Source organism: Triturus cristatus, chromosome 5_2 (assembly GCF_964204655.1).
Source record: "Triturus cristatus chromosome 5_2, aTriCri1.1, whole genome shotgun sequence".
NCBI classification, from domain to species: Eukaryota; Metazoa; Chordata; class Amphibia; order Caudata; family Salamandridae; genus Triturus; species Triturus cristatus.
The window spans coordinates 327430417-327444361 of NC_140588.1; the positions used below are offsets into that span (position 1 = coordinate 327430417).

The window sequence follows — 13945 nt, forward strand, 5'->3', positions numbered from 1 at the left end:
AGTTAGTGTGTGTGCGATGTAAAGTGCTCTGACACCCTACAAAAGTGTGAGTGGCGCGAGTGACGCTAAATAATTAATTAAAGGCATCTGAGAGAGAGTGGTTATGGAGACTTCAGGGGTACTGTGAAAGGATGGTAGTGAGGCAATCTGTGGCGGAGGTGGTCATTAGGGGGGCGCCAGCAAACATTGTCGCACAGGACGCCACCAGCACTAAAGCCGGCCCTACCTTCGGCAACGAGTCAGTGCAGGCCTGGATTCAGATGACCTTAGTGAGCTGCAAGGCAGCTGCAGCTCGCGTTCAAAAAGCCCGGTGAGGCCTAGGAAAAAAGAACAGAGAACGGGAAGAGGTGGTAAAGAGATGGCACCAGTGCTTTAATGGAAATGGAGAAGTGCAGGTACTCGCTCACTAGAGTGCCTGTTTGCTGCTGAGAGGTGCCGGTACTCTGTCATTAAACGTGCTGCAGCGGTGCTGAGAAGTAGGTACTAACCCGTTCAAATGAAATAAGTGCAGGTACTCATTACGGGACAGCACCTGCTCATGTAAGGCACTGGATGGCACTGTCCTATGCAGGCAGCATTCAACCCCAGTCTCACTCTCAAATCTTATGGAAACATTTGCGATTTGTTCTGGGTAACCCCAATGACAGGTGCGCTGGTAGTGTTCGCAAAGGATTACTGCACATAAAGGGCCCACGTCTGCCCCAGTCCTCTGGACCTCATTTCATCAGGAGGATAACATGCAACCCCCTCTGAGAAGCACCATGTCTGCAGTGTTATGGCTGCCTTGAGTTTAGGGGCACTAGAAACCACATCCAGGTAAACATGCATGGACAGAGCAGAGATATGGCATAGCCACTTATTATTGCAGAGCCACTTCGCTCGCCCTGGACGTTGCTTCCTACAGAAAGGAATAGAATAAATTCGGCCCAGATGCCGGTGATGTTATTTTAAATCATGCTTGCACCTTTAGAATTAATAGCAACATATGGTGTACACTCGAAAAAAGACGTAATTGGCAGAATAGACTAGTTTGCTCCAAAACGAGTACACGCAAGCACTCCCGACATCAGAGTGTCCTGCTCTCCGATTGTCCGTTCTCACCTCCCTCCAACCAGGGCCCCCTCCCAGGGAAAGGGGGCAGCCCCGGAACTCGTTAGGTGGGTCACACTGCCCTTCGAGATTTAGCAGTTTGGGGCTGTTTGCTAGTTATCAGAGCCCAGCGTGCCCTTCCTGCTGCTTGTAGCCTGTAGCATCCCATATACTTCCGGTGACCATCACGCCGTGTGGGGTAAGTCTTTTATTGTAGCAACGGCCCCTGGCAACGCCGAGTCCCTAGAGACGCCTCGTCCCTCCCTCCCAGTATAAGAGCGTTAAAGAGTGTGGGGCGGCCAGTCCGAGCCGGGGGAGGAGGAGCGCAGGCTACCCGCAAACTCCCACGCACAGACCCCGCAAAGCCGCGGGCCATGGGCTGCCTCAGTACCAAGGTGCAGGTGGTGGAGCAGCCCAAAGACACCCGGCAGAGCGGCTGGGTAGAAGAGGGCGCGAAGAGCAAGGTAACGGGGGTTGAGACTGCCCCAGGGAGCACGGGAGGCTGGGCGTGCATGCCAAGAGACTGAGTGTCTGTCGACTGGTGCCGGGCATGAGTGGAGACGGGCTGTTCATTAACTTCTCTGGCTGGAGGGGTGCTTGGGGTGAGTTATGTCCCGAGACAGCATGGTCTGTCACTGTGACTGGGAATGTGACAGGCACGAACGAGGTGGTGTTTGGCTTGCGCGTATGATCCTGGGAAGGCATTTCAAAGTAAGGAAATGTGTTGATAGTCGGACACTGACAGCATATTGAAAGTATGAAACACATATATGAATACACACATACACAGTGTGCTCAAGACAACACATTGAAACCGAAACGCTCTCCTTACAGGATTTTATATAAAAGGTGCACTGAGCATTTGTACATGCGGAAGTGAACTGAAAATAAACCCTGCTGGCTCCAAATATTGATATATGTTTGTCAATGGACATTCCATGCGAACATGGGCATTGGCGTAGGCAGTGTGTCGTGGGCCATAATGCTAAGACGGAAATGGGTCCCCTGATTGTTGTGAAGCTGACAAATGACAGCTTCACACAGCTCAGGCCTCTTGGTCACGGTGCCACTGCACCTGTTGCACCAAGTGGTACGACTCTGGACATGAGCTACTAAGGGTTACTACTGGGCATGCGCTGTGGGTGGGCATGGCCCGTGGTCTGTCAGCCTGTCACTGATATGACCAGTGAGCTGCACACGCACTGTGGACCTGAGATGTTAAAGGCTTGAGAAGTGACTGGACAAGGCAGGGCGGGAGCTGGGGTTGGACAGCACCATTACTCTACTCGGTATCATGGAAATGGGCGCGAGCTGTGGTTGGCGCTGGGCGCGAGCTGGCACTGAACGCAATCACGTAAACACACTGGGCTTTAATAGGCACATAGTCCCAGTGTAAAATGTCCATGTTTTGACGTGACCACAATTCAAACTCCTGGGGAGTCCTCAACAGGTGCGTTCGCTATAGGGTCGCCACATGGGTATGTGACTGCCCCTAGCAACGAGCTCTGTATCTAGTACAGCTCGAGGAGTTTATACAGATTTCATTCCCTGGTTAATAATTTAGCGCCTTGTTAACATTTGTGCATGTCAGCGCTATACTTACCAATGGGATTTGTCACAGAGGGTTGTCCCTTTCTGCTCAAAGTGTTTTTGTTAACAACAACTTTTATGTTTGTTGCCGCATTAAATCATATCGAAAATGAAGAAGGAGGCCACGTACCTGTGTTGCTGAATTTGCAACTTGTATTCAAATCCTGATCTTAGCCCTTTCCCGAAAAGCCGTGATTCTAAATAATTCACTTATCTCTACCAAGTGTATTAAGTTGTGAATCTATGGAATGTAAGAAAAAAAACCTGAATATTGTTATATTTAAGTAGCACCCTCCTATCATGAATGTGAAAGGGTGGCTATTACAATATTTGTTTGTATCTCACTCGCACTTTCACAGCATTTCCTAAGGTTGTCACTGCAGTACACAACTGTTGACCTGGTCCTCCCTATTGGATGTGCCTCAGTAAAGGCCAGTCCAGGCGTGGACACTTTGAGATAAGAAATTATAGGATGACAGGGTAAACTGTGTTGTTACTAAATTATTTTCCTTCCTGGTGGGGTTATCTTGCTGCCAGGTGATTGTATTTCGGTGACCTGTTGTGTGTCAATGTGAATTTTGTTTCCTCTCGTATGCCCTTAATCTCTGCTTCTACACTTAAACTGTGTGACCCTGGGCAAATCACAATTCCGGGTACTTTATATTCAAAAGTGGGACTACCTAGACCCTTGCTTATAGTCACTTTGTTCAGTGATAGGGGCTTAAATAACTGGCCTTTTTGGATATATTGAAATAATTGGCAGGCAAGTATTGCTTTCTGTATATGGTGAGAGAGTGACTCGTGTCCGATTTCTTATGCAGAAAGCAGCTTCGGCTCCATTTTATAGCCTTTGACGCGCCTTAATTGGATTTACATTGTATTTAGTTATAAATTGAAGAGCTGCAAAAAAAAACGTCAGAGATGGCGATATATCTTAACCAGACCCCCAAAGAATGATTTACACGGGAGGAACAACTACAGTTGGAAGAGCTCCCCCAATGGCTAGAGTTATTGTTATGTATTAACAGCCTGCCAAGTGGCAAGGCTACAGGTTTTGATAATATACCCCTTAAATTTTATTTTAAAAATTCAACACAGCTTAAAGAATGTATGATGCAGCTGGTTATACACGTCTTTAAAGGAGGTAGACCCCCAGAGTCGTGGTCGCAAGCTAAAATTATAATATTTCTTAAAAAGAACAAAGCACCGACTGGTCCTGGGTCATACCGTCCCATTACATTGATCAACTCGGATACTAAGATTTATTCTAAAGTGCTAGCTACGCACCTGGCCTCGGTAATCCATATGATTATCTCCACACGACAACATGGCTTCCTCCCTGGCCGCGGGACGACCGCTCATATCCGCAGAGCCATTACACTTCTTGATGCAAAAATGTTAATAAAGAACCTTTAGCATTGATTTTGCTGGATGCGGAGAAGGCCTTCGACAGAGTCTCCTGGCCCTTTCTTTGGGAGGCTCTGTCAAGGGTTGGGATTGGAAACGCCTTTTTGCAAGCCTTTAAAATGCTATATGTTCGCCCCACTGCAAAGTTAATAGTGAATGGAGTTTTAACCGACAGCTTCAACATAATGAGAGGTACCAGACAGGGCTGTTCGAGTTCGCCACTCTTATTTGCAATTTATATTGATCCTTTTTTACGACAGCTAGAGCATAATAACATTATCAGACCAATTATCACAAACGGCTGGGAAACTAAAGTCTTCGCATATGGTGATGACATTGCCGTAGTAACCCCTGAACCGGAAATAGCTATTGGTGAAATTGAAATAGAGGCGACAAGATTTGGGAGACTTTCCGGGTACTCTCTCAATCGCAACAAAACTCAAATTATCTGCAATGAGTATGCTAAGATTAATGATGCACGAGTGGTGGAAAAAGCAACATATCTGGGCATAGAAATTACTACAAATACTGATTGTATTGTGAAAAACAATATTGAACCATTAATTACCAAAAGCAAATCAGAATTGGCTAGATTACATAATCTACTTTTATCTATAATTGGTAGATGCAATAGCATCAAAATGCTGTTTTCCCCAAAATTTCTGTACCTGCTGCGGGCGATTCCCCTAGAATTTGATGGTAAATGTCTTAAAACAATTGAAGATTTATTTTCAAGATTTATCTGGGGGTATGTGAGGCCCAGAAGAGCATTTAAATATCTCCCACTACCTAAAGAAGGGTGAGGGCTGGCCCTACCAAACATCAAACTCTATTATTGGGCCATTACCATACTGCATAGTTTAACTCTTATTCAAGAAAAACCAAGAGCAGGTAGGAGCGAAGAGATACCATCACCACTCGAGCTTGTTATGGGGACAGAGGCATGGGGATGGGTCTGGCGACACATGAACGATAACCATTACAAGAAAGTCCGCTTTAAGACATTACAAGGAGGGTACAAGGTTATGAAATGTATGTTGAAGTTTATCGGGCTTGGCCGCCTGAATTTTTATACACCACTATGTAATAATCCTAAACTGCCAAAGATTTTTAACCCCTTCAGTGCCACACCCTTTCCCCCTCCTGTGCCGGGCGTTGCACTAGTGGGTGGGGTTCATGACGAGATAGTCTCGTCATGGGCACAGCGCAACCGTGCTCCATGACAAGACTATCTCGTCATGGGCACTGAAGAGGTTAAAAGTCCTATTTTAGAAAGATGGAGAGACGCAGGTTTGCTTAAATTTAGGGATTTTTTCTCCCTAAATGGGCTGGTAACATTTGAAAATTCAAGGGAGTGGTTTGGGCTGGAGAATAGAGACTTTTTCAAATTTTTACAAATCCGAGACGTTTTGTCTAAAAAAGTGGGAGGACCGAATGGGTTTTTGAACATTGACATTATGGATACACTTGAAAAAACATAGAGACTTATCTATTGGTTTTGTATACAATTTGTTTAACTCATTAATGGTAGATGACATGGAGGATTGAGCGGCAAAGTGGAAGGCAGAGGCTTGTGTTACAGATGAATTATTTTATCATTCAATTAATTTAGCTCAGAATATTTTAGTACCTGCCCGGCTACAGGCGCAATAATATAAATCGTGTTTTCCATTATACTATACCCCGAAAAAAATCGCTAAATGGGGAACAGGGAGAGGAACTGCCTGCCCGCGCTGCGATCTATTTCAAGCAGACCTTAGCCATATCTTTGCCACCTGCAATGTTTTGGACAAATTAAAAAGTGAAATTGCCAGGCTCTATAATGAAGTCTTGGGGAATACCTGCTCCCTTTCTCCAACACTAATTCGTCTTGGAGTAGACCAGGACCTTCAGGGGACTCCGGGGGAAAAACTAATGTTTATTGGCATGCCAATATTATGCCTCAGCCTTGCTTCGGCATGGCTGGACCCTAATACACTGGGGTTTCAGCAGTGGCTTACTCGGTTAACTGCAAATTACAATCTAGAGAAAGCTATCTATGCAAGCTATGCAAGGAGGGGATCACGCTCTCTGAAAAAAGGGCTAGAAATCTGGGCACCCTTGACTAGATGGCTGGCAAATAATGAGTGAGTAACTAAAAGCTTTATTGGAATTTAAAATTGAGTTTGGGAAGCCACAAGAGACTGACCAACCCTCTGATGGGTGGGGAGGGGAGGCAAGAGGCGGGGGAGGGTTTAAAATGTGAAAATGCATAGTGCAATATTGTCGTTTTTTTTCTTTTTTAGATATGAGTTGTCTTCAATATGATGTATACAAATGTATAACTTTGTGACTTGCTTAACTGTTATTGCATTATTAATAAAAAAAAATTAAAAAAGGAAGGAAAAAAAAGTATTTAGTTATAAATAAGACTCCCTGTTTTCCGTTTTTACTGATTTTTACACCCAAATACAAACAGAAAACCGTTTTGTTTCCTGTCTGTTTTCACTTTTAAACGTGAATAAAAATGGGAAATTGTGTTATTTTTTAGCAATTTTAAAGGCTTTCGTTCATGACGGCTATGTCAATAGCTATGTGGACTGACAGGTAATAAGGTTAAAAAAGAAGAAATAAGACTAGCAACAGTGGTATTTGAGTTGTAGGTACTAAGGCGCCACTAGGGAGAATACCACTAATATGTTTCCATGCTACAGCTATATCTTGGTGATGGTGCTTGTAGGGTGGGGAGAACCACCAATCTCCTCAAACACTTTGTGAGCAAAGTCCACAAAATATATTCAAGACATTAAACAAATCCCCAGCACACGTCCAACAGTAAATTACAGACAAAATAAGTGCAAATCATTAAGCATAGAATATCTTCAAAACATGTAGGTTGTCTTGTTTTTTATTCTTGTATGCCAATGTATCTCCTCACAAACATAGGAGAGCAGATTAAAGATTGGTTTAACTAAGCAAATAATTCTAATATAGAGGCCAGCATGCACAAGATGCTAATACCGGAGAGACCAAGACAATAAAAAAAGAGTATCATAAATGGAAAAAAATCAATGAGTAGAGAAGGAGACTCAGTGAAATGAGAAAGTGCAAGATTTTGGCATCTTGTGCATGCTGGCCTCTATATTAGAATTATTTGCTTTGTTAAACCAATCTTGAATCTGCTCTCCTATGTTTGTAAGGAGATACATTGGTTTGTTTTGTACGTTACAGCCTTGAAAAAGTCGCGGGTAATTGTCCCTTGGCGACGAAACACGTGTCGGCTGTATTTGTCCAGAGAAGTCTTCCAGTCTGAAGACATACAAGAATAAAAAACAAGACAACCTACATGTTTTAAAGATATTCTATGCTTAATGATTTGCACTTATTTTGTCTGTAATTTACTGTTGGACGTGTGTTGGGGATTTGTTTAATGTCTTGAATAAAGTTAAAAAAGAAACCAAGTTTAGTAAAAGGGCTAGATATGCACAAGGTTTGTACTAACATTTGCATTTTTCATATAAGTGCATTCATTTAACATCTGTGGGTGTTCATATCATTGAAACCTGTTCAGGCATGAGAGCACATTCATCATTTAAATAAATGTGGAAATATACTATTCTCAGCTTCATTTGTTATATAACCCAAAATAAATATGGATAAAAAGAGATGAAATTAGCAAAAAATAAATATGAATAAATACTGACGGAAATGTAAAAAAATAAATGCCATAAAACTGGAAGCCTTAGTTATAAATCAGTGATTCCAGTGGGTCCGGTCCCTTTGAGTCTCAGACCTGATAGTAATTAAAAATTGATAGTGATACGGGTCTCTCTCGGGCTCTATATTCATGTCCTTAACTTTCCAGGCAAAACCACTGATCGATTTCTGAACTATGAATGTGAAACACGTTAAGGTAATTCATGGCAGAGATTTAGTTCCTGTTTATGTTTTATGTGTTCTACTTAGTCTTGCATTCACCTATATTTTCTGCTCTTTCCAGAGGGTTGTGTATTTTTTGTGTGTAGCAAATGTACTACTGTATAGTGTATACTTTGAACTGAGTCACCTCCAGGTGTTCATAACGGCACACTATTTAGTGCTCCAGAGTTGAGGAGGAAGAAAGTGTGAGTTTCTCACAATGCCTGACGTGTTCAGGATACATGTTCATCCAACCCTTGGCCTCTCTGCAGGCACATACAGCATTGGTCACGTATTCCAGTTGCAGTTGTGATTCTGTGCAAATGGGTGTGAAGGAGATTTGTAGTTGTCAGAAGGAGATATGTAGTTGTCAAAATATTGACAGGGGGGTTTCAACTGACGACAATGAGGGCAAATTAAATAAATAATTAATTTTCCCTCATCTGCCAAAAACTCCCCCCCCCCCACTGCCCCCCCACCTGGCCCCACCGCTCTTACCTGCATGGGCCGCGGTTGGATATGCAGATGGAGGAGCTATGAAGAGAAAAAAGGCATACATGAATAACAGAGTGTACATAACAGGAGTGATTGAGACCCTCTGAGCGCCATTACCCCTTCCACAGGCCTCAGTTATGTTTAGTTCTGAGTCTCATAATTTCAGAATTAAAACATTTAAATATCAAGTATTTGCAGCAAAATAACTGTTGTTACTCATTTATCTTAAACAGCTAACAACCATTGGCAAAGCCAATAACTTTGGCGGGCTTTAGATGTATGTCAGTTGTGTTGTATATCTGGGTGCAATAACAGAAAGCTCAGAGAGGTCCTGAAATACCAGTCCGGTGGCACAATACGGAAAGCACAGAAATGTACTTTATATGCTTAAACCACGGCCTTAATAAGTGCTTAATTTGAGCCGGAGCTTTCTGGTGCTGAGCACCGGCACTTAATTGGTTTCCGGTGCTCGTCACCGGCACCTAATCGTCAACACCACACTTAGGGCAGTCTACCACAAGGTGGCGCTACTCATGTAATTTAGAGATGAGCAGTATAACAGTGTTTAGGAAAACAATGTACATAAAAAAATTACTAATACCTGCCGCCCCAGCCATTTCTTTAGCTTTGGGGACCTGGAAAAATCTGAGCTGTCGCATTTACATGCGCGAGAGATGGTTAGGGTTGCGTTGGCAGCGGTGACAGGGGCGATGGGTGGTGCAAGCTGCAGTGGCCTCCTGGTCAGAGCCCTGGCACTTAATATTTTACAAATTAAGCACTGCCTTAATTGCATAAGTCACATCTCTTTTAGACATCCCTCCCCCCGCCCAATTTTTTTTAATCCCATTTAAAGCTCTGGTTATAATCAAAAAGGGTATTTATGATTCACAAACTTAAATAAACAGTTGTGTATAATCATACATGTGTGAGAAAAAGCACTATATGAAAACAAGCTATTATTAAAATACTTGGGTTAGATATTGCATAACACCGCAGTGAGTAATTTGACAAGTAAATATAAGATCTTGGAAGGCAGGAAGTGACCGGAGCAGGCAGGCTGCAGTCAGAGCCACAAAGGAGGGATACAGGCCGGTGACCCCTCTAACCGCGGCCGGGCCCCCTACAGCCCCCTCCCTCGGACCCGGACAGCGCTGCAGCCCAACCCAGCGGCAAGGACTCCACTTTAACGGAACAAACAGCGTACCAGCCTCCCAGCGTACCAGCCTCCCAGCCTCCCAGCCTCCCAGCCTCCCAGCCCACCTCTCGCCGCACCCGCTCCGCGGGTGCCGCTTCGTCGGTGGGTGTCGGTAGAGGCACCATCCAGAGGACCAGAGGCGAGGAATCCAGCACAAAGACAGCAAGGCGGTAAGGGGCGCGAGGGACCAGCGGGGCTGCGAGCGTGCGGGGACTTCATTTCCCAGAAGTCCCTGCAAGACCACGGAAGAGCTTCCGGTCCGCTCTCCCTGCTGGGCCCGCCTCCCGCCCTTTACGCCTCCCACATAACAACACCCCTCTCCCGCAGCGCGGGACGCAGCTTGGGCGAAGACAGGGCAAAGACAGGGCAAAGACAGGGCCGTTAGAGGACGGCCACGGCCCTGTCACCCTGAGCCCTACGACGATCCCCCTAGCCCCTCTTGAAGCCAAACGCACATTTTTGGGACTTAAGATGCGTCCCAAAACAAGAAGCGCTACTAAGAAAGTGGCTCTGGTCACACAAGTAACCGGCCCAATAGATCTCTTTATATCCAGGGTCAATGATACCATTGACAAAAGCATCATCTTACTGGAGAAAAGAGTCTCCTTGGACCTCATGCAGGCAAAACGATCATCGCTCGGTTCACTTGCAACTGCAAATTCCCCCGTTCACCCGGTAGCCAACAACTGCTCATTGCCACTACCAACAAATACCGCTCCAACGCTGACTGTTCCAAATTCTGTCGATTTGTCCGTAACCCAATCGGACTCTGATTTATCATACGTCGATCTCGATGCAACCCCAGACCTAGAAGCCTGCCAATCATCGGTCGAGAAATTAGACCAGAGTGACGCTAATAATCCTGTACCACCTGACCCAGAAACGATCCGAGATACAACAAAAATAAGGGAAATCGTCTCCACCAATCTCATGGCAATGCCAACCAGCAAGGAAAAACCAAAGACAAAAGGAAAGAACCATAATTTGACTACACCAACCCCTAATACCTCGGCAGGTATACCCTGCTGGGTGGAAAATATGGTTATGGACTTAAAATCCGACCTTGAGGCAAAAATTACAGCGCAGATTAAACCACTCATTTCAAAATTGGACAGACTCACGTCATTAATCAACACCAAATGTAGTTGTAAATCAAGCAGGAATGGTTTCGCCCCAACGCAGGGCATACAGGAAATACCCCAAAAAAAACCATCCAACACTAAACAAGTAACCAGCACAATAAACAAGACTAACTTATCACTAACCAAAAAAGCGGCAGTACCTCATCCACTAGACAAAAAAGCGACCAATCTGGATGTCCCCAAAAACACCCTGGGCGCGGTAGATCTTTCGACCACTACCCAAACAGGCCCAGAAGCTCAAGCAAAATCAAAAACAAATAACAGGCAAACGAAAGGAAATCTCACCATCACAGCAGAGACCCCCTCCCAAGAAAATCCACCAGATCTGAAGACCAAGCAACCTCGGCCCAAAATAATCAACTTACCCCCGGAAGCTTCTCCCTTCGTGGTGGTGTTAACAGCAGTTCCCCCACTGAAGGAGGGCGTAAAAGAAACCTTCGCAGAGCTGAGGAATAAATGTGCCCAATGGCTCCACATCCACAGACCACTACCCGCCCACATCAGGGGCGACATCTTCTCTGCACGTAGAGGAGATTGGGTTGGTAGAAGCACGAAGACAATCACGGGGGATGTCATCAGTATCAAATTCAGGGAGATAGGGGCAGCAAACTACATTTGTAACTCGTCCAATAGAGGACCTGCCACACAAATAAACCCCTTTCCTCTCTCTTACTTCCTACCTCCATCCACAAGGCAAAATTTCTCCTCGTTCGCACACCCAATAAACCCCAACTTTATAAACCCCTCTGACCACAATATCTACCACCCCCAACACCACTCAGAGAGGTTTAGACCCCTGCATAACTTACAGTATCCAGCCTTTCAGTGGCATCCACCTGCTGCATTTCCCCAAACCACTCCTTTTGTTACCCCACCCCCGGTAAACCCACCTCCATGGTCACATCATAATACCCAACAATGGTGGCAACCTCAGCAATCTACGCACTATAACAACCACTTATGGCAACAGCCGCGGCAAGGATGGCTTCCCCCATTCAAATCACTAGGTCCAAATCGCCAAGATAGAGACATGAATGAATGGAGTGGACAGGACCATCGGTTAAAGAACAACGACCCTACCCGCTGGGACAGTTGGAACGGCCTCCACTTAACAAACAGATATAGTCCCCTGGACGGCGTCGATTGACCACCACAATTACAGGCATATTCCCAAAACCATACAGACCGCACGGAAACCATTGATCTCCCATCAGTCTCTCCAGACCGAGAGATTCCACCTGCCCCCGTGAAACTAAAAAGAACACAAAGCTCAGATGACAGCTCAGCAAACCTGAGCCTGATTTCATGGAACATTGCTGGTTTAAGGACAAAAATAGAGGATGGGACAATCCTGCATCATACGCTCAATCACCAAGCACTATGTATACAGGAGACATGGTCACTACAAGAATATCACCTGCAGGGGTTCAAGACGTACTCATCCCTCGCGCAGTCGGGACACCTAGGTAGACCAAAGGGAGGTCTGTGTATTTACCTAGCTAACACTATTCAAAATGTTAGAATAAAGGTTATTGAATTGACACCAAACCTGCAGATCCTAGGTCTTTATTTTCAGAAAAGAGAGACGATGATCATTATTAACTTTTATAATAATCTGGGGGAACTGGACTTAGAGAGAGTTTTGGCCAATCTCCACGGAACATTAACCACCCTTATAATGCAGCAAGGAGTAGGAGGCCCGGCATCAATAGTATGGGCAGGCGATTTTAATCTTCACGCCTGTACCCAACCAAGAAGTAAATGCCCAGGCATGGTAACAGAAGATGGCCTCTTACTCACACATTTTTCGCACACCAAAATGGGAAGGCAAATGAATGATCTCCTATCCGATCTGGATCTCCAGATAGTAAACACCTCGGAACATGGGGAAAACTCACTTGCACCTACCTACATAGGACGAGGTCATCAAACCACGGTAGACTTTATAATCATATCAGCCTCTCTGCAAACAAGAGTAAAGAACTTCGAAGTGCTACCGAATTCGCAGAGTGACCACGCAATACTAACTCTGAAAGTCTTATTAATTCATCAAAAATGCTCCCCAGCAATAATAGCAAATGCCCTGACCCAGGAAAACATCAACGTGGACAAACTAAATGGGTATACTATAAAGTGGGTGAGGATCAACCCTGAAGAACTCACTAAAGAATTAATAAGGTCAGTTCACCCACAAATTGAAACCTGTTTGGACCCAGATACTAACGACATGGAGCTTTTAACTAACTTCGCCAAAATCATGGATAAAATAAAATTGTTACTTACAAGAAAACAAAAAACTGACTCATCGCGGACCACAGGATGGTTCAATCAAGAGTGCACCAAGGCACATACAAGACTAAAATTAGCCTTAAATAAAAATGATAGGGACTTCAGTGCAATAGCCATTCTCAGGAGCGAATACCTAAAAATAAGGAAAAAGAGGAAAGAGGAACTGAAGCAAGCGCTGTGGCACGAACTCCATACTAGTGCTCAAGAAAAAAATTCAACAGCCTTCTGGAGAATCATCAGAACCCCTTTCCTGGCGGCCGAATCGGGCCCAAAAATCGAAGTCGCCATAGATGCTGCAACCTGGGTATCACACTTCACTAGCATCTTCCAAAAACCAACTTACGATCTAGAGCTAGAAGTAGGAGAAAAAATACTCCCACCTTACCCAATAGATATTAAATTCGAAATTTCTGAAATTCTTGCGGCATTGAACTCCACCAAAAAAGGCAAGGCTCCAGGGCCGGACGGCGTCCCAGCAGACTTTTTTAAATACCAGATAGACCTCTGGGCACCAATTTTAACAAGGGTTTGTAGCGCCACGGCAAAAGTAGGAATTTTAGAGTCCTGGACCAAATCTATAATGGTCCCGATTTTTAAAAAAGGTAATCGTATGGACCCCGCCTGCTATCGCCCAATCTCCCTGTTGGACTCACTGGGGAAAATAGCAGGAAGAGTGATACTAGAAAGATTACAGGACTGGGCGGAAGAAAAAGGTATCCTATCCGATCTCCAATTCGGATTCAGAAAAGGATTAGGCACGGTCGAGCAAGCCTTAAATCTATCAATAATTGTCGGAAAATATGTGCACGCAAAGAAGGCAAAACTTTATATGACTTACGTA

General features: G+C 44.7%; 1 protein-coding gene across 1 annotated transcript in view; it reads left to right on the forward strand.

The window, feature by feature from the left end:
* The first annotated feature begins 1364 nt into the window (after positions 1–1364).
* The window catches only part of STMND1 (stathmin domain containing 1), a 100040-nt gene continuing 87459 nt past the window's right edge, over positions 1365–13945 (forward strand). Inside the window, exon 1 of the mRNA XM_085607078.1 lies at positions 1365–1553. Within this exon, the coding sequence (XP_085463204.1) occupies positions 1464–1553 (90 nt within the window). The 5' untranslated portion in view covers positions 1365–1463. The remainder of the gene's footprint in view (positions 1554–13945) is intronic.